At 38.3% G+C, this 26707-nt stretch overlaps 1 protein-coding gene across 10 annotated transcripts in view; it reads left to right on the forward strand.

The window, feature by feature from the left end:
* Window positions 1-26707, forward strand: part of LOC306869629 (nuclear receptor corepressor 1-like) — a 109713-nt gene that overhangs the window by 61323 nt on the left and 21683 nt on the right. For 5 of the 10 annotated variants that reach the window (XM_079416447.1, XM_079416451.1, XM_079416455.1 and 2 more), the window contains 10 exons: window positions 12197-12336; window positions 13026-13101; window positions 14987-15446; window positions 15974-16172; window positions 16568-16751; window positions 18091-18255; window positions 25682-25842; window positions 25981-26101; window positions 26285-26380; window positions 26519-26604. In XM_079416447.1, the coding sequence (XP_079272573.1) occupies window positions 12197-12336; window positions 13026-13101; window positions 14987-15446; window positions 15974-16172; window positions 16568-16751; window positions 18091-18255; window positions 25682-25842; window positions 25981-26101; window positions 26285-26380; window positions 26519-26604 (1688 nt within the window). The remainder of the gene's footprint in view (window positions 1-12196; window positions 12337-13025; window positions 13102-14986; window positions 15447-15973; window positions 16173-16567; window positions 16752-18090; window positions 18256-25681; window positions 25843-25980; window positions 26102-26284; window positions 26381-26518; window positions 26605-26707) is intronic. The other 5 variants (XM_079416450.1, XM_079416452.1, XM_079416449.1 and 2 more) reach the window with 4 other exon arrangements.

Consider the following 26707-nt stretch of genomic DNA (forward strand, 5'->3'; position numbering starts at 1 on the left):
GCAAAAAAAAAAAAAAGTTATGGTTGTTGTTAATGCAATGCAGATATGTTATATGTAAATATACACTACCATTGAAAGTTTGAGATCAATAAGAATTTTTTTGAGCAAGACGCATTCGTTTGATATAATGGGAGACATTTATAATGTTTACAGTTAAAATGCTATAATTTCTATTTCAAATAAATGCCGTTCTTTTGAACTTTCTTGTCATCAAGAATCCTGAAGAAATGTCAACAAAAATAGTGTATTTAAATATAATTTTTAAATTAAGTATTGTTTTAAATTGTCCGTTTGAGTCTATATTTTACTGATTTAAATGTATTCAAATTTTTAAATGCAGTCTGTTGTTTATCAAGCACAGAGTGTACTTCCTTAATCAGCCGTGTTCATCTGCACATTTGTATGTAACCAAGATACTAACTATTCTACAGTAAATCTCTTTAATTTTGATTGCTAAAATAAATTGATTACAGTATTTTCTTCATATTTGGAGTTCAGTAATATAGTGTATTTTTTACTTTGCAGTAATGATTTTTTTTTTTTTTTTATTAAGTCCTCAAATGTGCTTCTTTTTCAAGAAGATAATATAATTTCCTATTTCCTTCTTTCGATTTATTGGGGAAATATGACTTGACAGCTTTCACAAGATTCTCTTGAGCAAGTTGAGGTTCAGTTTGCAAATGTGTTGCCACAGTCACTGTCAGTGTCACAGCAGAAATAGACAACGGAAAAGAAGCTTCTTCTTGTTTGCACTGAATCAAACAGTGGTATTTACTGGTCGTTGTTTTTGACTGATTGTATGAACAGCCTGGAAAGGAAGACAGTAAAAATTTGCTTTTAGATTATATTATATTAGATTATATTTAGATTATAACCACAATTTTTGTGAAGTAGTTTTTGTGAATTTGTTGATCAACCCTTCTGAGACCTGGGCCCGTATTCTTAAAGGGGTCATCGAATGCCTATTTTTCCACAATTTGATAAGATTCTTTAGGGTCTTAATGAAAAGTCTGTAACATTTTGGTTAAAATTTCTCAATAGTAGTGTAAAACACTGATTTTACCCTGTCAAAAACAGCTCTCTTTAACGCAAGCTGTATTCTTGCATGCTGCTTTAAATGCAAATGAGCCCTACTCACCCCGCCCCTCTCTTCCCAGCCGCTCTCTGAGAGACGGTAAACTTTAGCCGCATTCATCGTGAAACCTGCTAATTAGGACAATGTTAGGAAAGGCGATTTTGCAAAGATTCATCAAAACCCTTACACTCACTTCTTCTTGAGGTGAAGCCGGATCACGAATGATTCATGCTAAGATAGATGCATGTAGGTAGATCGGGGGTGCATTCCCTTCAAAAAAACATGTCTGCGTCTTCAGCGGTTCAGATGTCAGAGTAAATGACGACTGCTATGTTCATTATTACATCCAACAACAAAACACTTCGATTGCTTAGGAGCCATTCTTGTCTACATCTGCTCCGGCAGTGAAACAATGGCGGACCGATAACAGCTCACTCAGGGCGGGTCTAAGATAAGACTCCAGTCTAGTCTGCGCTGAAACACTACTGTCAATCAAACAATCGTGGGAGGGGCCTGTCTGTGTGATGTCACACAGACAGGCATCTAAGATCGGCTCGATTTGAGAAAAGGGAACAGATTTAACAAGATAAAATAAAAAAAACAGCTTTATCATTATAGGGTGGTTGTGTACACACGCTGCCAACAAACTTTTCAGTTCAAACTGCTTGTAAAAGTGCATGTTGCATCCGATGACCCCTTTAAAGATTCGAAGAATCCTCTCAGAGAGCTCCTAATTTAGCTTAAAAATTTCTAACTAGCTTAAAAGTGACTCAGGACCAATCTGAGAGCAACTCTGAGTGAGGAAAAGACAAAAACGTCTCTTAACTAGTTACTTATTAGCATGCATATTACTACAATATTAGCCATTTAGTAGTACCAATTAAGCACATATTAGCTGCTTTTCCACTGTCGGGCCAATGCTTTAAACGAGCCGGGCAGGGCTAACAGCCTCGGACCTGTAGCACCGAGCCCAAAATCACAATGCGTTTCCACCGTTGGGCCAGAAGCTCCGCAGCGCTTCACTAAAACCTGCCCTTTACACGCCTACCAGGAACAACGTCACGCAACCCCCATCATTTCATCAACAAAGAGACGTTATCAGAAAGCTAAGGTAACACTTTATAATAACTGCACACTATGAAAAATTAATTAAGCATTAGTAAATAATCAATCCATCTTATATAAAGCATTGTTCCAGCATTAATAGGCATTAGTAAGCATTTTAAAAATGCAGTTATAAATGTTTTGTTCTTGAGCATATATATAATGTTTAATTGTTTTTTCATACTTTATTAGTGATCAATTTAGCATTTCTAAATTGTTATTTACAAACCAGTTATTTAGGAGATTTCAGTGGATCATAAGATCACTTAGAAAAAGTGTAAGTAAATTATTAATAAACTATTTAAATTTACACACATCATAATAAAGCATTTTTAACACACTGAGCAATTAACACGTATTCCTGCTGTAATTCATGATTAAGTCAGGTAGTTATAAAACATTTAGCAGTTGCCAGCCATCTATTTGTGTGGACTATCTCATCTAAAGTGTATTTATACCTTATAAAGCATTTACAAAGCAGATTTAAAGGCTCATTTATCTTCCAAACAGACAAGTTAAACAAACACAACACAGAGGGACACAGAACACAGAAATATTTTTTTAATTAACTTTACACTTGATAAAAAAGAGAGAAAAATAAACCTCTGCAATTTCATTGAAAAAAATAAATATAAATTCAAGTGTACAGTTTAATTTTGTTCATCTTGAAAAAATATTTCTTCAGAGAAACTCTGCCTTTGTTCATAACCAGTCCTCTAGCCCTACTTGTCCTGCTTTGGCCCAAGGATTTCGTCAGGCCAAAAAACCTGGCCTTTGGCCCTGAGGAAGCGCCAACAAGGAACAATCAAGCCCTGGAAGTGACGGTGGAAACACGACTGGCCCTGGCACGCACTAGCACGCCTGCTTTTGGCCCGACAGTGGAAACGTGGCTATTAATGCCTTATTCTATATGACCTTATTCTATGTCCCTAATCCTTCCCAATACCTAAACTTTTCAACTACCTTAATAACTATTATTAAGCAGCAAATTAGGAATTTATTGAGGGAAAAGTTGTAGTTAATAGTGAATAAGTGTTCCCTATTCTAAAGTGTTACCAAAAACTTTTATCTTTGTGAGGAGGCAGGGCCGACCCTGTTGCTAGCCATGACATAGTCCTTTGAAGACTGTTATTGGTTGGTTGTCCAAGAAGGAAATAAAATAGCGCTTTTAAAGTGTTTCTCCACCCCAAAATGAAAATTTTGTCATTAATCACTTACCCCCATGTCATTCCAAACCTTTTTTTATTTAAGATATTTTGGATCAGAACCGGGAGGCTTGTGACTATCGCATTGACTGCCAAAAATATAACACTGTCAAGACCCAGAAAAGTATGAAAGACCTCATCAAATACGTCCATCTGCCATCAGTGGTTCAACCATAATTTTACGAAGCTACGAGAATACTTTTTGTATGCAAAAAAACAACAACAATAACGACTTTATTCAACAATTCGCTGTCAGGCTTTATTTGAACTTGGTTAAATTAAATTGTATTAATCAAGAAGCCTAATTAATTGAGTTTTACAGTTTTATCTTTTCCAAATTCTGTTTTCCATTATTTTCTGGATTCCATTTTAATGGTTCCATTAAATTTTAATAATCAAAAGCATCTCCAATTAATTGATTTTATAAAAATAAAAAAAGTGTTTATTTTTTTTTTAAATACTGCACATTTCCATTTTTCTCCTAAATAAATTCTGGTAAATAATATTTCTGGTAAAGTGTTTTTTTTTTAATTATAATTGTATTAGTAGTAGACTAGAACACGTGGATATGTTGTCATTCTTACACTATAATACTGAACTTTGATTTCATTGATTTGGACTGAGATGGACACTTGCTTCTTGCACTCTGTTGCACTTCACTTTTGCTTTAAAAAAATTATTTCATAGAAATTTGGATTTAATTTTGGTTTAATAAAATATTTTTAATTAAAATTGTAGATTTTTTTGTGGGGAAATGAATTGTTTAGACTAATCGATTAATCGATAAATTAGCCGATAGATTAATCGAAATAAAAAGTCGTTAGTGGCAGCCCTTGAATTGACCCTTTTTTTTTTTTCTTTTTTTTTTAAATGGCCTTTGTGCACAGCCAGCCTTGTACTCTCCTTTGTTCACGAAACTGTCATCCTTAAAATCTATTGCACAAATTCGAACATCTGGGTTGTGCTGTTCTGTTGTAAACAAATCTTAATGAGTTCTAATTGCATCTACTGTCGGAAGACCAAATAAAGTGCTTTTGCATTCGCATAGAAACACACAGCGTCTCCCTGACATGACTGCATCAACACTTCTGCGGTTACTGAAACCACGCCTTCTTTCTTTGCATGAACATTTGGGCGGTATTACGCAAATATTTCCACATGCGGGCGTGTTTGAATGTGCCATTTTAGCCCGGTCTGGATCAGCCTTCTATTTTAGATAGAATAGATCCTTTTGTGGGAGACTTTGAGCTTTGTAACTCTGCAGATCTTATACATGCACAAACAGCTACATAACACACTGAAGAAAAAGAAAACAAGAAATCGCATCATATGACCCCTTTAATGTAGTCAATGTAGTGATTTACTTCCATTTCTGGTGCTATGGCATTTCTGTGCAGTGTCGGAGATGTTAGTGTGTCTCTAATAAGATCGGTCACAAACATGATCCCTGCACGATCTAATGTGTAGCGTCTTTATTAACTCACTGTCATGCATTGTGTGCAATTCATTTCTTCTCCCTCTTCATGTTTCATCCATTTTCTCCACTGCTAAAGAAACTCTTAAGCCTCTTAAAAGTCCTAGTCCGTACTCCTAATTTTGGACCTTAAGACCTCTTTTAAGGGTTAAGATGCTTTCTGAATTACGTTTTTCTTTACTAGGATCTTTTCTTTCATTTTAAGAGGAAACACCCGCATTTCTAAGAATTTTCTTAATTTTATTACAAGGTAATAAACTCTTAGCACTAAGATTTTTCATGAATACGGGCCCTGATCATTATGGATTTGTAATGTAACGTAGACTATTTATATATCACTTTTGAAAATTTTAGTGACCCATCCAAAGATGAAGGCACACACATTTTTGCATTAAGAAAATTTACACACATATGAAGTGAAGTGACATACGACCAAGTATGGTGACCCATACTCTGAATTCGTGCTCTGCATTTAACCCATCCAACGTACACACACACACCGTGAACACACACCCGGAGCAGTGGGCAGCCATTTATGCTGCAGCGCCCGGGGAGCAGTTGGGGGTTCGGTGCCTTGCTCAAGGGCACCTCAGTCGTGGTTAGGGATGCGCGGTATACCGATACTGGAAAAATACCGGTATATATTATATTTCAAACGGTACGATATCATAATTTTGCTCAATTCGGTATTTCATACGCTGCTGTTGCAAAATGCACCTGTAGGTGGCAGTGCTTCCCAAATTGCTGCGCAACTGGTAAATGTGACAACAGAACAACGCGATGGATCAAACAGATGAAACTCAGCGCACCCAAAATTAATAAATAAAGAGAACAGTAGAAGTGAAATATGGCATTACTTTGGATAAAAAACAGATGACAAAGGTGAAGGAACTGGCCTTTACTGCACCTGTATGCAAGCGTTGCTATAGGCCTAAATCATGTTGCCACAGGAACACATCAAATCTTTTTAAGCATTTGTCGCTTGCTCATCCTGATCTTTTCAAACAATTAAGAGATCGACAGGTGAGTGCATCATTCATAAATTCAGATTTGATTTGACCTTTTATTTACATCTGATCAACGCACATTCAGATGTAATACAGTAAGCGCAAATGTGCGTGAGACACGCTAGAATCAATGAAGTTTTGGTCACGTAATACATGCACTTGCATTTCATACAATCATATTTTAATTGGGTATGAACTGAGCAAGAGTTTTGCTATATTAATTTTAGTATCAATGATATTTAGGGAATGTTTCTGACGTGCTGCCGACCACTAATATAAAGCAAGTGAGAGAGTGAGATTTATATTTAATGCTTTTTCTTTGGTTGAGTCTGAAATCTGAAAACAATCTGAGAGAGAGAAATAATAACATGATTTTGAACATTACTTTGACTGTTAGAATAACACTTTACAATAAAGCAACATTTGTTGCATCAATTGCGCAACTTCAGTGCTATTTTTTTTCTTCAAAATGAAACCTATGTTTCCGGTAGGTTTTTTTTTAGGAGACATTTAGTTTGCACTGTGTTTGCACTGAAAAGATAAGATTTGAATATATTTATAATGCAGTTAGCCTATTTTTTTTTTTTTTCTCCAACATCAAAATGTAACCTGTTCCCTTTAGGTTTTTTGTTACAGTTTGAGAAGGTATTAACATATGAATCTGTTTTTATTATTATTATTAATAATATATATTTTTTAATTTATTAAAACGATAATAAATTTATTATTTTTATAATAATAAATTTTTTCACTTATTTTTTGAGGCTGGTTATTTGTCACCTATGGTATCGATTTAGTATCGATGCCGAGGTACTACATTCTGGTATCGTACCGAAGCCAACATTATGGTATCGAGCCATCCCTAGTCGTGGTATTGAGGTGATATATATTGACAGATAAACTAATTTAAGTGCAATAAGTGTTTGTATAAATAAAAAAATTAAAAGCACTCACAGAAGCATTAACACACCCCTACCCCTAGGACTCTTTAAAGCATTAGAGTTTGGAGAAGTGTTTTCAGGTCAGACTGCGGTCATCTGAGTGCATTCCTTCTACTTCCTCTTTCTTTGTGGTCTTTTTTAGTCCTCTCTTTAGTGGAAGGGAAGTTCAATCCACTGCGGAACAAACATGAAGGTGTGTTTTGTGTGTGTTTCTCCCTGTATCTTTTGCACAGACCTCTGGTGAGCCATCAATGTCACTGCACAGTTCAATTTAATTGGAGGACAGTCTTAACATGACAGATTGGGGACTAGGAGAAATGCACACTGAGTTTCAGTATTTGTTTGCCAGAACTATGTGTTGTTTTGTATTCTGTTGAGAACCACTGTAGCTGCCAAGCAGACCTGAGAGGCGCTGCTCTGTTTGCTGAAACAACAGGTGGCAATGAGCAGAAAATATACAGCTCATCAGAATTTTTTTATTTTATTAAATCACGCACCTTCTTGTTTGCTTTATCAAATCTAGCATAAGCCAGGTTTTACTCTGTTGCACAAGGCCAGTGAAAAGAGATCGGACCGTATCAAGGTAAACCACTGCGGCTCAAGGTGGTTGATCTTGAACCATGATGTTTGCGGTGATTAATTCAGTACTCATGACACCATGAGTACTCAATCAGTATACCCCACACATTCATTATGAGTGTTGGTGCTGATTGTGGCCTCCTTTCCAGCACACTGTGGCCAACTTCTACAACATGCGATAACAGATTCAGTCAAACACAGTGGCATTTTTATGCAGGACTTTGACAAATGACAAACACTTTTAAACCTGTGTCATTTCAGGACATTTGGTTCTTAGTAGTACATTTAGGAGCTTTGACCGGTTAGCGGCTAACAAGATCCATTGATGATCTTTTTAAGATGATATGCGTACAAATAGATGGAGATGTGGCAGGTGGAGAAGAGGCCATCTGAATTCCATCTCAGCTTGTTTACTGAGCATTTGTACAATTTGTACAATGTTTGGTAGATAATTTGGTAGATTTTTTTTAAAAGAAAAACACTAGCTTGCTCTTCTTTTTCTATTCTATCCGTTTTCTTTTTATTATATAATTAAAAAACAAAACTTGCTGCGTGTACTGCGTTAGGCTAACTGAGACTTGTTATAGCACCTGCATTTCATTGCTCTCTTGTTGATTTTGATTGCTTCCATTGTCCTCATTTGTAAGTTGCTTTGGATAAAAGCGTCCGCTAATGACTAAATGTAAATGTTTATGAACCTTTTTTTTTTTTTTTTTTACTGTTCTCTGAGGTCCTCTTTTAATGTTACCAAGATTTTTACATCAAAAAACATCATAATTAAGAAATAATATGCTGTTTTCTGTCCTGTTTTGACCCCCTTCATCAGAACGCTCTGTTTGAATATCCGTGGCAGATTGTAAAAGTAAACGCCCACTGCTATTCTGGGCTAACGGTTGTTTGTTTCATAGTCTACATCCTTCACAGATGGACACTGCTGTGATTTAGGTTAAAAACATATAAATACTCAGTACATATCGAACAATCTATAATAACAGACAAAGCAATTAGGGATGGGCATTTTACAAAAAATTTGCATTCGAATATTTGGGCTCATAAAAAAGCGAATATTTGTTTATTTAAATGAGGTTTAATGAGAAAGACGTTATTTTTAATTATCAAGTTTTTGTCACGATTATGATTAGCCGTTACATAACCATGTTCTACAACTACGTTACATTATATCTCAAGGTTTTATTTTGGTTGAAAACGTGTAAACAACAAAACATTTTAAAAAAGCATTCAAGATCAAGCAGAGCAAACGGAAAAATCAAGCAGACTGTGCCAATTACAGTACAGAACGTATATACTCGAGTCAGTCTATATTTATTGTGTTTACATTGTTTCAGGTATTAATTCTGAGAGAAACAATAATATCCACATGCTCGGGTGAAAGTTTGTTCCTCAGTCTGATAACAATAAGAACGTGCTGACAAAGATAACGTGTGTTAACAGTTTCTTAGTGCTTTGTGTTAAACCACTCTCCCTCGAGGAAACTTTATATATGTCTGAAGATCATTTCACTATCAGATGCGCTCTTCTCGGCTCAGTCGAGTACAGCTGTGCTTACCTGCAGTCGTGAATGCAGTGATGGAGAGCCGTCTTTCCTCAGTCGACTGTGTTTGGATTTCATCTGATTTCTCATTGTGGTGGTGATATTATGATAAATCAGTTTCACTAATTCATCTGATCAGAAGTAATTCCATTTTGTCAGATCGTTTAGTAAGATCATTTAGATCAAAGTAAATCCAAACTTCGCGAGGCAGATGACGACATTCTGTGATCAAATACTATCAACTTGTTAACACGCTCCACAGCGCCACCAGTTATAACTGCTTAGGATTTATCATGGATTCCCTGCATTTACGGCCAGCAAATTAACACACAGTAAAATTCAAATAGTGTTTTTATTGTTCGAATAATACAGACCGAATATTTGTGCACACCCCTAAAAGCAATAATGACCACGTAATAAAAACAGTTACTCACACTTGTGTGGTGTGACATCACTGTCGGATCCAATATATTCGGCACAGCATCGTATTTTAGTTTGAGTCTGTTTTGAAGATCCTGTGTCGAATTGTGCCTTGTTTGTATACGAATCCGTGGTAAAATTCAAATGAAAGTTCATCCACTCTTTCCTAATGTGTGGATCACAAGGAAGGCGATGCAAAGACTGTTTTTCCATAACTTGGCACTGTACACTGCCCTGTTGTCTTCGGAGCAATTTTATTGTTTCCTTTCTGCATAGACCTGCTTTAGTCTCTATTGTTATTTACACTACACGTGCGAATCAGGGGTTGGTGCTAAACAGGCAGTGCTGTAGAAGCAGGCGTTGGATCATCTTCTGCAGAGGCGGTGTTTAGCCACACTATGTCATAAAGGGGCACATTCCACAAGCTTTCATTTTGGCAGACTGGCTTCAATATAAGCAGTTTTTAGACTAACAAGAAAGTTTTGAGTTCTGAAACTTATAGAATGTTTATGTAGAGCAATGATCAAGGGAATTTACATTTCTCAGTTCATGATCCCTTTAAAGGGGTCATCGGATGCCCATTTTCCACAAGTTGATATGATTCTTTAGAGTCTTAATGAAAAGTCTGTAACATAGTTTGGTTAAAATTTCTCAATGGTAGTGTAAAACAACACCGTTTTTACCCTGTCAAAAACAGCTCTCTCTAGCGCAAGCTGTATTTTTGACAGCCTTATAACTTGTTATAAATGCGACATAACTTTATCTGCACGGAGGGATGATGTCCACGTATATGAGCGAACATGTTGGATGTATTGCCTGCTTTTGCAGCCACTTTGCATCCACATTTTATGCAAATTGGATTCGTCCTCAAGGACAACCCCACGTTCGTGTTTTTTTTTTTTTTTTTTTTTTTTTTTTTTTTTTTTTTTTTTTTTTTTTTTTTTATCCAAAGTATTCCCATACTGCAAATTTAAACTTTTTTTCAGCGGGGGATGGAGATTAGATACCATCTCTGTCTCTGTCATTTCAGAAGCGTGAAGCAGCCGAAATAAATTGCATATGCGCGGGTGAGATGATTATATATATTTTTTTTTTCATAAATTTTTTTTTAAACCGTAGATATGGAAATGTTTACAGTATGATAACCGTGTACGTTCAAACCGCGATAGACCGTCATACCGGTATATCGTTACAGCCCTAGTCCAAACTTTGATTTGTGAACACAAAGCCACATACAGTATCACAGACGTCATTTATTATCTGTCCTGTTTGCGTTGCTAGAGTACTTTATGGATATCACTTACAATATCATAACAAAGAAGGAATACATTGGAAAAACAGTGTGTTTATTCAGTGTAAATCTTTTGATCTCTGAAGCTGACAACTGCTGTTGGCATGCGTGTGGTCTAGGGATGTAACGATTACCGGTTTGACGATAAATCATGATAAAATTCCCCACAATTAGTATTACCGTTTCATATTTTAATTATCATTAAAACCGTATTCGATTAACGTTACCGTGATTTGAACAACTCGCGATACATAAATACTGTCCAGCATAAAGCAGAGTTTTCAGTACCAGTCTCACGAGCGCACAGCAGCAGAGTAGTTTCGTTCTGAATGAAAATAGGGCGGAAAAGCTGGGAGGTTTTAAAAGAGTGCTGAGGGAATTATACAAATGAATATATCAATGAATTAATTATATGAATGTACCTCTGAAGGATCTGACTGTCTTCAGAAACGATTCGATGGCATTTTGTTTTCATCTCAGCTCCATGTAATACCTAAAGGAAGTGTTCTTAAACACAATACTGCTTTGTTCGCGGAGTTCACGGGAATCAGCTGTAATTCAGCTTTTCCGTATAAAGCGCCACCTGCTGTCAGAGAGTGGATTTACAGACACTTATTTACATGCAGCCTGTGTGCAGTTTCTGTCTGGCCAAAAAACGGACCATATTTGCATGACCTGCTGTAAATTTTGACCGGTTGATGAAAAACAAGCTTATGTGGATTCTACACATTTAAACAATTCAGATAAGCTATATAGAATTATTTATGGAGCAAATAAAATACATATAATCATTTATTAATCAATTATCATTTTGACTTAACTCTTTTCTTTAAAGGCTGAAATGTGAGGTTTAACTTTATATGAAAGTTTTTCAAAGCTTTATTTGAACATTTACATTATTTATTTGAACATGCTATTAAACTGGTGTCAGTCAAGTTGTCATTTAAAATCCAGACCTCATTGGTAATGTTATTGTTTTAGTGATTATGCAAACAAAAAGTCATTTTATTTGCTGTTTGTTGATTTTTAAGTATAAAACTTGGTGAAGTGATTTATGTGTCGGTACTTTTTGAACATCTCCAGCACATTTTAACAATACCGTGATAATACTGATAACCGTGATAATTTTGGTCACTATAATCGTGATGAGAAATTTTCATACCGTTACATCCCTAGTGTGGTCCTGGTCATGTGTACTATATCCCTGAACAGACAAATACAGATCACACACATTCGCAGGGTAAAGTCACTTTACTCATTTAATCTAAAGTTGATCTTTTTCACCAAGGCAGGAGGAGTGGCACAGTCATTGCTAACTAAAACCCTGCCATGTTTCATGTGTTTAAATAGTGGTGCTGATAGATAGAGGGTGTTATTTTCATCTTACAGCGGGACCTATTGAACGATCTTGTGGGTAACATTAGGCTCCTTGCATCCATCAAGAAAACCATTAGTAATACATGTAAGCATTTAATTACTAAGGGTTTTGTTTGACTCCAGTGACCAGTCTACTCTTTAATAACCTTACCCACTTTCTCTTGTGCACAGGGCTGGTTGAACATGGTAGGAACTGGTCAGCCATTGCTAAGACGGTAGGCACTAAGAGTGAAGCTCAATGTAAGAACTTTTACTTCAACAACAAGAGACGATACAACCTTGACAATCTACTACGGCAACACAAGGTACAGGTACAGATCTATCTGCTACATCCAAACAAAAAGCTAATTTTTTTGGGAGGTCACTATTTCTGTGTCTGGATATTTAAACTACTGTACAAAATGTGGGGTCAGTAAGATTTATGAAAGCAGTCTCTTTTGCTCATTTAGTCTGCATTTAATTAATCAACAATACAATAATAAAAAACTGTAATGAACCGTTTTCTTTTTATTTCTTAAAGTGCAATTTATTCTTGTAATGGTAATGCTGAATTTGCACTCTAGTCTTTTTACTCCAGTCTTCAGTATCGCATGATCCTTCAGAAATCATTGGAAACATTGTTTTCTTATGATTATCTGAGAAATGGAAACGTTCACAAGAACAGCATTTAATTTAATTATTTTTACTGTAACTCTTGGTCAATTTAATGTATCCTTGCTGAATAAAATGATTAATTTCTTTAAAAAAACAAATCTTACTGACCCCAAAATTTTGAAAAATAGTCTATATCTATATCTTTCCTAGTTACTAGTTTCCTACTAGTAACAGTGGCTTTGCTGTTTTCAAGCATGATACTTAAAAGTGGCATCAGAAAGTAGCATCACTGAAAGGGTGCTGTAGGGAGACAAAAATGTCTTACATGTGGTGTAATCTATAGTTGTGAACTATTCTTAACATAATCTTATTTTACGATTTGCACCTCTTATGTTGTTGTGCGCAGGGTTCCCGGCGGCTCCGTGGAAATCGAGACCCATCGCAGAGCGATCCTGCGCCTGATGACGATGAGGAGAGTGATGGTATGATCTCTCTCTGTGATTTAAAATATTTTACAGTCAGCTGCTTCCAACATAAGCTCTAATGCCTAAACAAACACCCTAAAACCCATCGCTGTCAGTCTCTTTCTCTGTGACCCATGAACCCAGAGTCCGATCGAGCAGAGAGGAAGAGAAGCAGCGGGGCGGTAATGTAAAGAGAGCAGAAACAGACAGACTGACACACAAAGAGAGATGAAGTGAGGGAGCAGTAGTAGCAGTGTGCTGACCTGTCTGACTGCAGTGCGTTTGATTAGATCTGACAGCAAAACCCCAGACCGCTCTACACGGCCACAGAGGTCAACATCCTCCCTCTACTTCTGTCTGTATGCTTAATGAGTGAGAATCAGGAGCAAATGAGGAGAGAACCAGCCGGGTGGGGGAGAGGTGGATGAAAGGGAGAGGAAACAAGTGAATAAGACAAACACAAAGAAAAGAGAGTGGAAATAGGGGCAATGTGCAGAAAGGATAAGAGATCTAGACTAATTCTGTGTGCCACACTCACTCTTATGTAAGCGTTCCCTAGCTTTAAAGCCTCAAAAAAGTATGCTGTAAGGAAACTGAGTGCTTCTGCTGAGCATGTTTGATGTTTCTGCTTTTATTCAGATATGGCCGGTTTTTGTTTTTTTTAAGTGCTACAACACAACTTCAAGTCTTTATACAGTTCTATACACAAAAGGTTCATATTGAGTAACTTGCTTTTTAAACATAATAAGAGTAGTTGCTTTCACATGAAAATTTCCTCCTGTGATGGCAAAGCAGAATTTTCAGCATCATGACTCAAGTCTTCATTGTCACATGGTTCAGAAATCATTCTGATATGCTGATTTGGTGCTCAAGATACATTTCTAATTATCAACAGTTTTGCTATTTATTATCTTTGTGGAAACATTTTATGAATAGAAAGTTCAAAAGAACAGCATTTATTGGAGTAGAAATCTTTTGTTAAACTTGTTCAATGCATCCTTGCTAAATAAAAATATTAATTCAGTAAACTGAAAAACACTCAACTTTACTCCCTTTCCTCTTAAATAACATCATTCTCTGCCCTGGTGCAGTATAGACCTTGTTCAGATTCTCTGAAACAACCTGCAAGGCTGCTTCCCTTGTCATGTGCTAGCTGCTTCCTTCTTTCTTCTGTTATCCCTTCACTCCTACCCTAAACCTTCTATCTTTTTCTGCTTTCGTCTGCTTTTTGGAGTAGCACCTGCTGACAGCCAAGCAGGTTACCCTTCATCACTCTCTCAGAGGGACAGATAACAGATAGACTGTGACAGTGGCAGAGAGCGTCCACAGGAATAATTATAAATGAGGGAGAGTCGTCATTTTTTTTAGAGTGAAGTATTGTTGCTTCCTTGATGTTAGATGTCAGTTGCCCTTGAGGCAACTTGGTTCTTTGCAACCTGGTTCTTTCCAAATCAGCATATTAGAATGATTTCTAAAAGATCATGTGACACTGAAGACTGGATTAATTGCTGCTGAAAATTCAGCTTTGCCATTACAGGAATATATATTAAAATAGGAAACAGTTAAATTGTACAATTTAAGTTATAATATTCCTGTGGCCCTAGAGGGTGTGTCATCACATGGCAAGAGTGGAAAGGTAGTGATTAGCCAAAGGATGTTTGCTGTCCAGAAGTGCATTAACTTGATTGCGTGATGCCGTGTGCAGCAATGGTGGCCTCAAATGCCGCCTCTTATCTGTCACAGCAGGGTTGTTTGGGTTTTCTGCTTCTCTGCCTTTGTGTTTCTGTAGCAGAGATTGAAATAGATTGGGTTTGATATTCTGTGTCCTCTTTGCACAGCTGAATGATGAATTTAAAGAAGATGTGATGGCTCAATCATACGCTTTTTCATCTCTTTTCCTCAGGTCCTGATAACAGTTCGGACACAGAGAGTGCGCCATCTCCATCTCAGTCTGATCTCTCCAAATCCGACACTCCAACTCATCCCAACTCAGCTCTGGATGGCGTGTCAGACCAGGACGTCTCAGCAACCAAAGGTTCAGTTGCAGATGCCAAGGGCCAGGAGCCTCCGTATAACGAGCTACGGGTGAAAGTAGAGAAGAGTCCGGAAGGAGGAGCTGGAGACGGGCTTCCTCAGGATGAGCGCACACGCTCAGCATATGAAATGCAGATCCATCCAAAAAGTGAGCCACAGGATGTGGAGATGACTGCTCCGAGCAGCGAAAGAGCACAGGTGCAAGTGAAGACTGAGCCGGAGGTCAAGGACAAGGAGGAGAAACAGGCGGAGCAACACCACTCTGATAATGACTCTAGCGCCACCTGTAGTGCGGATGAGGATGTGGAGGCTGAACCTGACCGACAAAGGTGAGAAGCCGCTGCTCATGTTCTGTGGTGGAGTTTTCATACATGCAGTGTTATTGGTTTCTAGTAGCATGGATAGGGTGGTGATTTATTTATTGAAAGATAATGTATATGTGTGAAAATTATATAATGGGGCTTTCAGTAATATTGATATGAATAATAAAAAAATATACATTTAAATAAGAAATGCAAGTAATTAATTTCAATTCTTGTAGCCTTAAAAAAAAAAAAAAAAACCTTACTGTTGAGCTCTGATGTGTAATGAATTATTTATTTTGCTTCAACTTTTGTTAAATACAGTTTTTGTTTTCTTTTGTTATATTTACCTAAATAAATATTTAGTTGTCCAGCATGGGAACGTGCTTGAGCTAGTATTTTATAAAAGCAGGCGAATAGTCTATGAATGAACTAAAAATTATTTCTGGTCTCTGTGTTGTTGTGTATGAGTGAAAACCCCTTTAAATGTGACTAGCAGTAGAGTGTCAGTAGCTAATACATTTTATTCTCTTGTTCCTTCCTTTCTGTGGCAGACTTTTCTCTCTGGAGAAGCCGTCATTGCTTGGCACTGCAGGCTCAGTGGTCGTGTCCTCAGCCAAATTCTTCAACGTGCAGCAGCTACAGCAGCGGGCCGCCACCATCCCCCCTATGGTCAGTCCCCATAGCCTCTACCCCCACTTAGCATTCAGATATGCCCCTCTGGACAGAGACAGGGCCCAGCCACCCCGCCACGTGAGTCCCGCCTCCATCTCCACCTCCGCAGATCACGCGTTGTGATTCGCCTCTGCGGCAATCAGCAAACGAATCAGCAAATACCAATTGATTTTCCACACTGAAATCATGACGACTGAAAATACGTTTTGGCTGCTCTGTTGGGCTGATTAGTTTTGCTGTTTGTAGGTGTCTGTTGTGGCTGTGAAATGGATTTAATCTAACCGAGGCCCTGATTGGCTGTTCACAATGTTCATGAGAATGTAGCATCTTGCTGTTAAGCAAACAACTGTCATGCACCTTTTAAATGACAAATTTAAATATTTAATAATTTACTAATGGAGCATTTTTGCTAAACATCAGTCCAGCATGTAGCCCCCATTTGAATCCTCTCTGTTCCTGAACGGTTTGTTTAGGTTTCAGCTCCGTTCGGTCACAGCAGCGTACCCGGAGGACCGTTGAGCGGCTTTGCTATGTTCCAGCACCAAATCAAAGCTGTACATGAGTCTGTGCAGGAGGACAAACAGAGACTGGATCAGAACGAGTCTGACCGAAGACAGCGAGTCACCACCCACAGCCCCACTTTAGTGGACCGAGAAGGTGAGTCAGACGCAGAATGAAAGAGAGAGAGTGCACTAAAACACTTGAGGTGAATGTAGAAAATTGTGAAAACACCCTAAATCCAGTCTCAGAAGTTTTGAAATGTCGCTTTATTTTGTCTTTGCTCTTTGGTCACTTAAGATTCTCGAATGGCCTAGATTCGCAGGCGTTTAGTCATAAAGAAATGAATTGGCGACAGATCTTTTTTTGGATATACCTATTGGATGTTGATTGAGTTGAGGCAGATCTGAATGTGAGCTTGCAGGTGATTGTAAGAAAGGGATGGGGTTAAAATGATTGGTGAAGTCCAGCATCTGCCACCAGAGACAAGTCATTTTCTTCGGAAGATAGAGTTGTTTTTACATTTTTAAAAGGTGAATTGTTCACAGTAACAAAATAGATTTAACCAACATAGATTTAACCAACATGTGAATTTGCTTATTGCCTTTTTTTTTTATTTTGTAGAAGAATCTTGAGAATAGAATGAATCTTAACGTTCATGTAATGTCCAGAAATGTTAATGTTTTGGCAGTTAATAAGGGGTTAAATTTACATAGAAGCTTTGGTAATTATGACGTTAATCCAACATCCACAATAGAAAAATTATCTCAACCGAATAGAGCATTTGGCACTTTTTTGTTTGGGAGAAATCCTGACCAAAGGAACTGTTTCTGAAGGGAAGAGAGCAGTGAACAATACAAAATTGAGGTTACAGAATCACCCCTGAGACAAACCGACTGAAAGACAAGCAGATGGTCCGCTGCAAAACAAATAGATTGTGATGTGCCTGTAGTGCCTCTGTTCTATACTCTCATGCACTCTCGCTCAGTTTTACATGCCAGGAAGTTTGAGTAAAGACAGACGTTTTTCTGTTTTTCTTCCTCCTCCTCTCTGTTTTATAATGGGTCTCCAAAACAGATTTTTGAAGGGTGTCGAGCACACAGGAGAGAGACAGTGGACTTTGATCTTCTCCGCTAAGAAACACAGTGCTGTTTTTGATAGAGCCAGACAGAAGCAGCCAACCAAAAGGAACATTAGGTCACTCTCTTGTAGTGATATCCATTAGAAACACCAAGTTTTGCTCAATGTCGTCCTTGCAGACCGGCAGCCTGTAGCTCTAAAAACCTTGACATTTCTCTTACAAGTGCATTTGCAATGATAGAACTGAATTAACCTTTTTATATCTTCTATTCTTCTGATTAACGCATGATGAGTCTGTATGGTTTGAATAAGATGTTTTCTTGATCGCAAATAGAGAGGACACTTGACACATCCTGTTTTGTGTCTTTGCCTGTCTGCTTGGTGTTTGTGAGTATCTTTTTTCTCTGTCCTTTCCCAGGTAAGCCATACACTTACATGCCATATGACCTGAAGATTATGGAGCAGGAATCTCTCGGAGGAGTGGGCAGACCGGGTTCTCCGTACAGACTCTCTCCTCGCGAGCCTAGCAAAGCCTCACCCCAGCCCGACGCTAGTAACGCCACCCGCTACAGTGTACCTCCAGGTAAGCAGTCAGTACACCCTGTATCCAGGCGCAATTTTTAGAAACCTGCAGCTTGTATTTTCAGGCAGGTTTGGGCACCAAAATGATGGCTCTGCTACACTCACCTACCCTCTACGGACACCTTGGCAATTGAATCGCCATTGGCTAGTACATTTTTTAGTTTACTAAAATAAAGAGTTTAGTATACTCTTAACATCAGTCAGTCAAGCATTATACTATGAAATCAAGTAGATTAGATTAGATTAGATTAGATTCAACTTTATTGTCATTTATGCAGAGTACAAGTACAGAGCTAATGAAATGCAGCTAGCATCTAACCAGAAGTGCAAGAATATAGTGTTTTATATACATATAAGTGCAGAGTAAGTGAAGATATGATTTACAGAATGTACAGTGGAATTGCTATATACAGTATTGAGCAGAGTATATACAGAATATAAATAGGAATGCAATGTAGGGATTGTATGTACATTATGAACAGAGCAATGTAGGATTATATATACACATTATGAACAGCAGAAACGTGAGAACAGTGGTAATAAATAAATACAGCTGGATGAGTGTGCAAAGTATTGATAGAACAATGTATTCTATGCAAAATAGCAGTTGTGCAATATTTTATAGAAATAGTTTACTGTGCTTTGTATAGTAACAACTTTAGACAGTTTATAGTGTAATAACTTTGACAATGTGCAGTCTGTGCAAAATATGAGTAGTGCAAATGCATGTGTGTAAAGTACTGTGACCAGTGCAGTAATAAGCAGGTGCAGGTTAGATTGGTGGTGTGGCGTTCAGAAGTGTCACAGCCTCGGGGAAGAAGCTCTTCCTGAGCCTACTAGTGCGAGAGCGTAGGCACCTGTAACGCCTGCCGGATGGGAGGAGGGTGAAAAGTCCATGGTTGGGGTGAGAGGCATCCTTGATGATGTTTCTTGCCCTGCCCAGACAGCGCTTATGATAAATGTTCTCAATGGAAGTTAACTGGGTGCCGGTGATCCGTTGAGCAGTTTTCACCACCCGCTGGAGTGCTTTGCGGTCAGATGCGGAGCAATTGCTGTACCATACTGAGATGCAGTTCGTGAGTATGCTCTAAATGGTACAGCGGTAGAATTCCACAAGGATCCTGGGATTCAGGTGAACTTTCTTAAGGCTCCTTAAGAAGTAAAGGCGCTGCTGTGCCTTTTTGACCAGAGTGGAGGTGTTATGGGACCAGGTGAGGTCATCAGAGATGTGGATGCCAAGGAACTTGAAACTCGACACATGCTCCACTACAGCTCCGTTGATGTAGATGGGTGTGTGTGCATGACTCCTAGTCCGCCTGAAGTCCACAATGATCTCCTTTGTCTTCTGGGTGTTTAGTTGTAGATTATTGGTGGCACACCACACAGCCAGGTGCTGCACCTCATCCCTGTAGGCTGACTCATCGTCATCCTTGATCAGACCTACCACCGTGGTGTCATCTGCAAATTTGATGATGGTGTTGGAGCCATAAACAGGAACACAGTCATGGGTGAAGAGGGAGTACAAGAGAGGGCTCAGTACGCAGCCCTGTGGCACGCCGGTGTTCAGGGTGATGATGGAGGAGGAGAGGTTATCTAACTTGACGGACTGAGGTCTGTTAGTCAGAAAATCTAGAATCCAATTGCAGATGGGTGTGCTGATTCCAAGCTGGCTGAGCTTGGAGATCAGCTTGGAGGGGATTACAGTATTGAATGCAGAACTGAAATCTATGAACAGCATTCTCACATGTGTGTTTTGACTGTCCAGGTGGGTGAGGGCAGAGTGAAGCGCTGTTGAGATGGCGTCCTCTGTTGACCTATTGTGGCGATTGGAATGGGTCCAGTGTAGCAGGGAGACAGGATTTTAGGTGGGATGCAACCAGTTTCTCAAAACACTTGGCAATGATGGGGGTGAGTGCAACAGGACGGAAGTCATTAGGGACCGAGGCAGTGGAGTGTTTCGGTACTGGTACGATGGTGGAGGTTTTGAAGATAGTGGGGACAGTTGTTTGGGCCAGGGACAGATTGAAAATGTCCGTGAAGACCCCAGCTAGCTGCTCCGCACAGGCTTTAAGCACACGACCAGGTATTCCGTCAGGGCCAGCTGCCTTCCGTGCATTCACCTTACGCAGAGTGGAGTAAACATCTGATGTGGAGAGTGTGAGAGGCAGTTCACTGGGTTGATGCTCAGCTTTGAGTGAGATCTCCTTATTATTTTGATCAAAACGAGCATAAAAGTGATTGAGCTCGTCTGGGAGGGAGGCAGAGCTGGATGGGGGCACAGAGTTAGGTGGTTTGTAATCTGTGATAGATTGTATGCCTTGCCACATACGCCGGGGGTCTGAAGAGTTGAAGTGTTCTTCAATCTTCTGTTTGTGTGTGAGTTTGGCCTGGCAGATACCCTTCCTCAGGTTGGCTCTGGCTGAGCTGTAAGCCTCCTGGTCTCCAGACCTGAAGGCTGCATCTCTTGCTTTGAGCAGGAGGCGAACCTCTCTGTTCATCCAGGGCTTCTGATTGGGGAAGATTTTTATTTTTTTTTGTGTAGTCACTCTGCTCACACATCTGTCGATGTGCTCCATGACAGAGTTGGTGTAAGTGTCAATGTTAATCTGAGAGTTTGTGGTGGCCTGGGCAGCAAACTCACTCCATTCTGTGTGCTGGAATTGATGTTGAAGAGTGGAGTCAGCACCTTCCAGCCAGATTTTAACAGTCCTTGCTGTAGGTTTCACACGTTTGATGACCGGGGTATACTTGGGGAGCAGGAACAAAGAGAGGTGATCAGACTGACCCAGGTGGGGGAGGGGTGTGACTTTGTAGGCATCACTCACATTAGTATAAACGTGGTCCAATGTTTTATGTCCCCTTGTAGTGCAGGAGACATTTTGATTAAATTTAGGGAGAACAGATCTAAGAGTGCAGTGATTGAAGTCCCCAGCAAAAATAAAGGCTCCATCCGGGTGCAGGGTTTGTAATTTGCTAATAGCAGCACAGAGTTCTTTCATAGCCACGTTAGCATTAGCGTCCGGAGGTACATAAACTGCAGCAGCAACAATGCAAGTGAACTCACGTGGTAGATAGAATGGCCTGCACTTGATAATCAGGAACTCCAGATCAGCAGAGCAGTAGGTATCAACAATGACAGAGTCTTTACACCATGATTTATTTACATAAATGCATACTCCACCACCCTTGTTTTTACCAGAGGTTGCTGCTACTCTGTCAGCCCTGAAGAGAGAGCGTCCATCCATATGCACCACGCTGTTTGGGACATCGTTGCAGAGCCATGTTTCAGTGAAGAGCATAACATTACATAGGCCTATTATGCATATTAGTCATTTCAATTGAACTTAGGACTGGTGGTGGTGGTGGTGCTTTTTGGTCATTCAGTGTTTCTGTAAAAAAAAAAAGGGAAAAAACTAACAATAATACTGATAAGATGATAATAAGAAGAAGAGGAAGAAGAATTCTATAAATAAGAACAATATAAAATGAGGATTAATGAACTGCTGGATTCATGAATATTAATCAGGTTGTCTGCGTTCGCTCGAACTGATTTGCTGAAATCAAAACAAATATTATATAATTATTTATTATTAATAATATATCAAATAATAATATATTATATAATTATTTATTATTAATAATATATCAAATAATAATAATATAAAAAATCTTTTTTTTTTTATGAACCACAGTTAGAAAAAGTTAACTGTCTTTATCTACTTTTCTGGATTTTATATCTGCTCTGGATTGTGTACTAATCTGTCTTGTACTTGTGTACTTCAAATATTTTTTGAAGAGAAGCTTGCATTTTTGGAAGTCACTTTGGATAAAAAGTGTAATCACTAAAATTACAGTGAAATTGATTTACTTTGCAGTCTCAAACAAAGCTACGTATCATTCATTGTAGATGTAGAGTTGATCGATAGTCTTCGGGCTAATTATAGTTTTTTTTCGAGTCCCTCTTGTTTGGACCTGCATATTTTCACTTTGCATATTTTTTTTTTTTTGCTTAAGTGTTGATTTAGACCTTCATTTCAGTCATTAGTAATCTTGTCTGGAGTGTGTAACCTGACGGTGTTTATGTTGCCACAAAACCAATTAAGACACACCCTCTGCTCCTCTGAGTTTTAGAGGAGCTCACATTTGGTCATTGAGTTTCTTCCTGAAGGAAACCTTGAAGCTCTCACGAGGCTCGGCACATGTGACTGATTCCCTTATCAGCCCTACCCTTACAACCTGGAAACTGTTCTCATGGAGACAAGCACTTATAAAACACACTGGATGTTTCTCACAGGGAGAGAAAAAATACAGCGTCCATTAAGTAAACGGAATGTTCCAGTCAGACTGTCACTCCTGCAGGTTGATTTGTTTTGTAATGATCGGATTTCATAATGAACTTTGGCATGAGACTTTGGTCTTCAGTGACCTCTGTTGACCTCTGTCGGTCCCAGATTGAGTGTAATGATGTTTGCATTATTGACCTGGTCAACAAAACTTTCCCTCTGTGTCCTACATGCATGTTACATCAATAACATGACCACTATTGATCATGCAGCAGCTGTGATTACCAATGAATTACCTTACTTAGAGGTTTAGAACACACTAGGGATTGCACACTTTGGTACTGTAGAACAGGAAACAACCTGAATAATAATAATAATAATAATAATAATAATAAATATGAATATTATTACTATTACATCTGTATATACAATGTTATTTTATCATTTAAAAAATTTCATCTAAATTAATGTATAAAAACATATCATGCAATCATAATGAACATAATAGTTCAAACGTTTATAGGTCGCAAGATTTATTTATTTTTCTTATGCTCACCAATATGGCTGTGACTAACGATTATTTTGGCAATCAAGTAATCAATCGATTATTCTGACAATTAATCAAGTATTTTTTGTGGTTATAAAAATAGCGAACAATAAATGTAAAAATCAACAGTTAAAAAATACTCTATCATGTAGTAATACAATATTATTAAATGCCTGCAGAGGGCGCCAATGGTCTGACGATTGTTTTTTCAATTTACAGTGCAATCTAATCAGTTTACTGTCTGTCCATATTTACGAAACAATATTTACTGTCGAGATGAACAGTTGGCATATTTAGAAAGATAATGTATTCTGTGTTGCCGTAGGTTTATAAATTATTTACCTTATAAATCTTATGAAATGGTGCACATTGTTCCCAGATGAACATTATAAGACACTGACTCACAGCATATGGAAAGATATAGTTTGAGTCAATCCATGCATGTAAATGATAACTTTGTGTAGAGCAGCATTTCCCAACACAAGTATTTATTTAATTGAATCGCAGCCTTTGTCAATTCACAACAGCACTGTGCTTTATGATGATTTGTAAATGAATGTTTTGTGCAGCCGTAGAAATCTTGGCAGCCCTATTCACCATATGCATTTATGATCAAAAATACCGGAAAATACTAATGTTATTCCGCTGCATATTTTTGTGGAAACCATGACATGTTTTTTTCAGGATTATTTGATGAAAGTTCAAAAGAATAGCATTTATTTGAAACATTAAATGTCTGTACTGTTACTTTTGATCAATTTAATGCATCCTTGTTAAATAAAAGTATCCTTTTTTCTTTTTTTTTTTTTCTAACCCCAAACTTTTGAACGGTAGTATATGTGTTTCCTAAATACTAAATACTTAGTTTTTGCAGTGATATTAAATTGGTTTGAGAATCATAAAAGGTCACTGGTATTCACTAAAACCTTGAACGAATAGAACAAAAGCATAGCAGGAGGGGATTATGTTTGTAATTTCACTTCTCTGCATTTATCAGTAACTCACGTGGCCAGTGTTTACACAGCCATTATATAGTATCTCTGAATGAGATGTTGAACCATGCTTGAACAAACTCTACTGACGTCTGTACTGCTAGACGTGTATTTTTATTTGTCCAGAAACACATGATTACAACAGATAAGCGATTTACATGAAGAGAACATCACATCCTTCACAAAAGAACCGCAGTGGCCACCTGATCTCATCTCAAGACTCTAGGCTTTTTACACCGTAGGAGACAAGAGTTCACAACTCAATATTTCAAAAGACATGAGTGAGAGGCTGGGCTGTCCAAAAAGGGAAGAAGTGCTTTTAGTAGGCCTGTGAGTCACGGGTGAGCAGCAGTAAAGGAAGACTTCATTCCTCCTATGCTAAGAGCTTCGGATTAGACTCGTGTCTGTTTCTTTGTCAGGCTTTATTCACAGGGTTTCATTTGAGGTGCCCTCCATTTGGGTGAGCTTTGACTAGCTCTTTGTTTTGCACTTGTCATTTTTAAAAAAGCTTTTTTTTTTGGTCTATGTTTATAAGCTGGTCAGTTTTGTGAAAGGTTATTTGTGGATCCTGCAGAAGTTTGGTATGCTGTGTGTATTTGGTCAGAAGTACTGTGCAATGATTCTGACTTGTGAGACCTGGAGTCTACATTTAAGCAATAAGGGAAGAGAGGCCATGCTGTAGTGTGAATAGTCACAGCTAAAGGTTCTTTTTAGGCATGACGCTCAATGCAGTTCAAAGTATAGTATGGCCTTGAGTGACTTGTTGCAACATTTGTTAACATTTGTATCCTCCGTAGTGTTTTTGTGTTTTTTCTGTCAAGTAAATTCATCAAGTGGTGTCCTTCCAGATACAGACACTGACATAACAGAATTTTGCTATGCAACAAACATAGCAATATGATATGAGTGATACAGTGTCATAGCTGTTATGGCGCTGTGGATTTTTGCATGCTTTTTAACAATGTATTGACCAATCTGAAGTTAGGAACAGAACTATTTATTAGTATAATATACCTTAAAAGTACCACTGAAGTGCCCTTAAACACAGCATTATTTTGTATGTAATTTCCACTAAAACTGGAAAAGCTGCATTTGACAGCTTGTGATAGCCACATCTATATTTTAAGTAAATTAAATTCTTAATAGGTTTCCCTACTAGAACTGTTTCCCCTGATTCCCCTAGATCAACTGTTAAAAAAGAACCGTTCCCCAAATATACAACTGTTACTACAGCAAAACAGTGATATTTTTAGTAGTGCTGATGATGTAATTTGTCTGTCATTGTTGGGGTCTCTGGTAGTGTGGTAGTTGTTTTTTTGTTTTTTTTAACTGGGCACTGGGCCAGTGTTGCCGCTTCGTGTATAAACTAATTAGTGCAAAACAATTCAAGGCACAGGTGCAAGCTGAGCGTACAGTGTATGCACGAATAGAAAAAAGTGCAGTTACAGTATGCACTGTATGCATTCCCTGGTGTACATGTAAAAAACCAAAGTATACTTTGGGCTTTATAGGGAAAGACTTTTGTCAACTGTGCACAGATAAAGAGTGATCCTATTTGCCCGCCTCTTTTCATCCCTTGTGCCTCATATCCTTTTATTCCCACAGTTCTTCAGCCGGCACCAAACCAGGCGGTTCAGAATCTTTCAGATGTTCGAATGACGTTTTCCCGTCACAGGCCGCCCAACATTCCGTCTCCTCCGCCCCTCATTCCCACCTCCAAGCCCACCGACAAGCCCTCCTTCATTCAGGGAGGCTCCATTTCACAGGTAAGAGAAATGCTGTTGATTTATTTAAAACTCTTCTTAGCTTCTGTCAAGTTTAAATGCTTCCTACATGTAATGGGATCAAGGCAGGGGATCAGGGGTTTTCCTGGTTTTCCACTCTGATTCGTGTCTTCCCTGCAGGGAACGCCAGGAACGTACCTTCCTTCTCAAACGCATGCTGTGTACGTACCGGAGGTAGGCAAGAACACAGGAGGGTCGATCTCACTCGGTTTACCAAGACAGCAGGACCCTGCCAAACCTGGTGAGCAAGAGAGATTTAAGAGTATAAATACATTTTTATCATCCCATCAAGCTCCGTTTAAGTAGACTCAGCCGTTGCTTTTGTGGCTGTTTCTCGTTATCAAGTTTAGATGATGAATACCTCATGTGGTCCATTAAAATGTGTAACCTAAACACCTGATTGTGTGTGTGTGTGTATGTATAGTGTTATATATTAAGCAAGAGGAGTGTTCTCCACGTGGACAGAGCGCTCAGGCGGAGGGTCTCTTGTCCAGAGCTCAGTATGAGGGAGTTGTCAGAGGTGAGATGACTTAAAATATACAATAAAATGAATAAAAATCAAGAATGAATCCACAAAAAAAAGAACAGTCTTACCATTAAAACTAAACAATGTTTTTTTTTTTTTTTTTTTTTTTTCTCCCCTCTCCTCTGCTCCCAGTAGGACCCGTACAGATTCCGGACATGAGAGGGCCACTTGGAAAAGGCCCAGAGGGCTCGACTTTCAGAGGAGGCTCCATTACACAGGTATCCTTATTTAAGGCACTTTAAAATCTGTTTTATTTCTTCCCAAATTCCGTTTTATTTTTTTCCAAACTGGAATTGTTTTTTTTTTCAGTTATAATTTTTC

This window comes from Barbus barbus (assembly GCF_936440315.1).
Source record: "Barbus barbus genome assembly, chromosome: 5".
NCBI classification, from domain to species: Eukaryota; Metazoa; Chordata; class Actinopteri; order Cypriniformes; family Cyprinidae; genus Barbus; species Barbus barbus.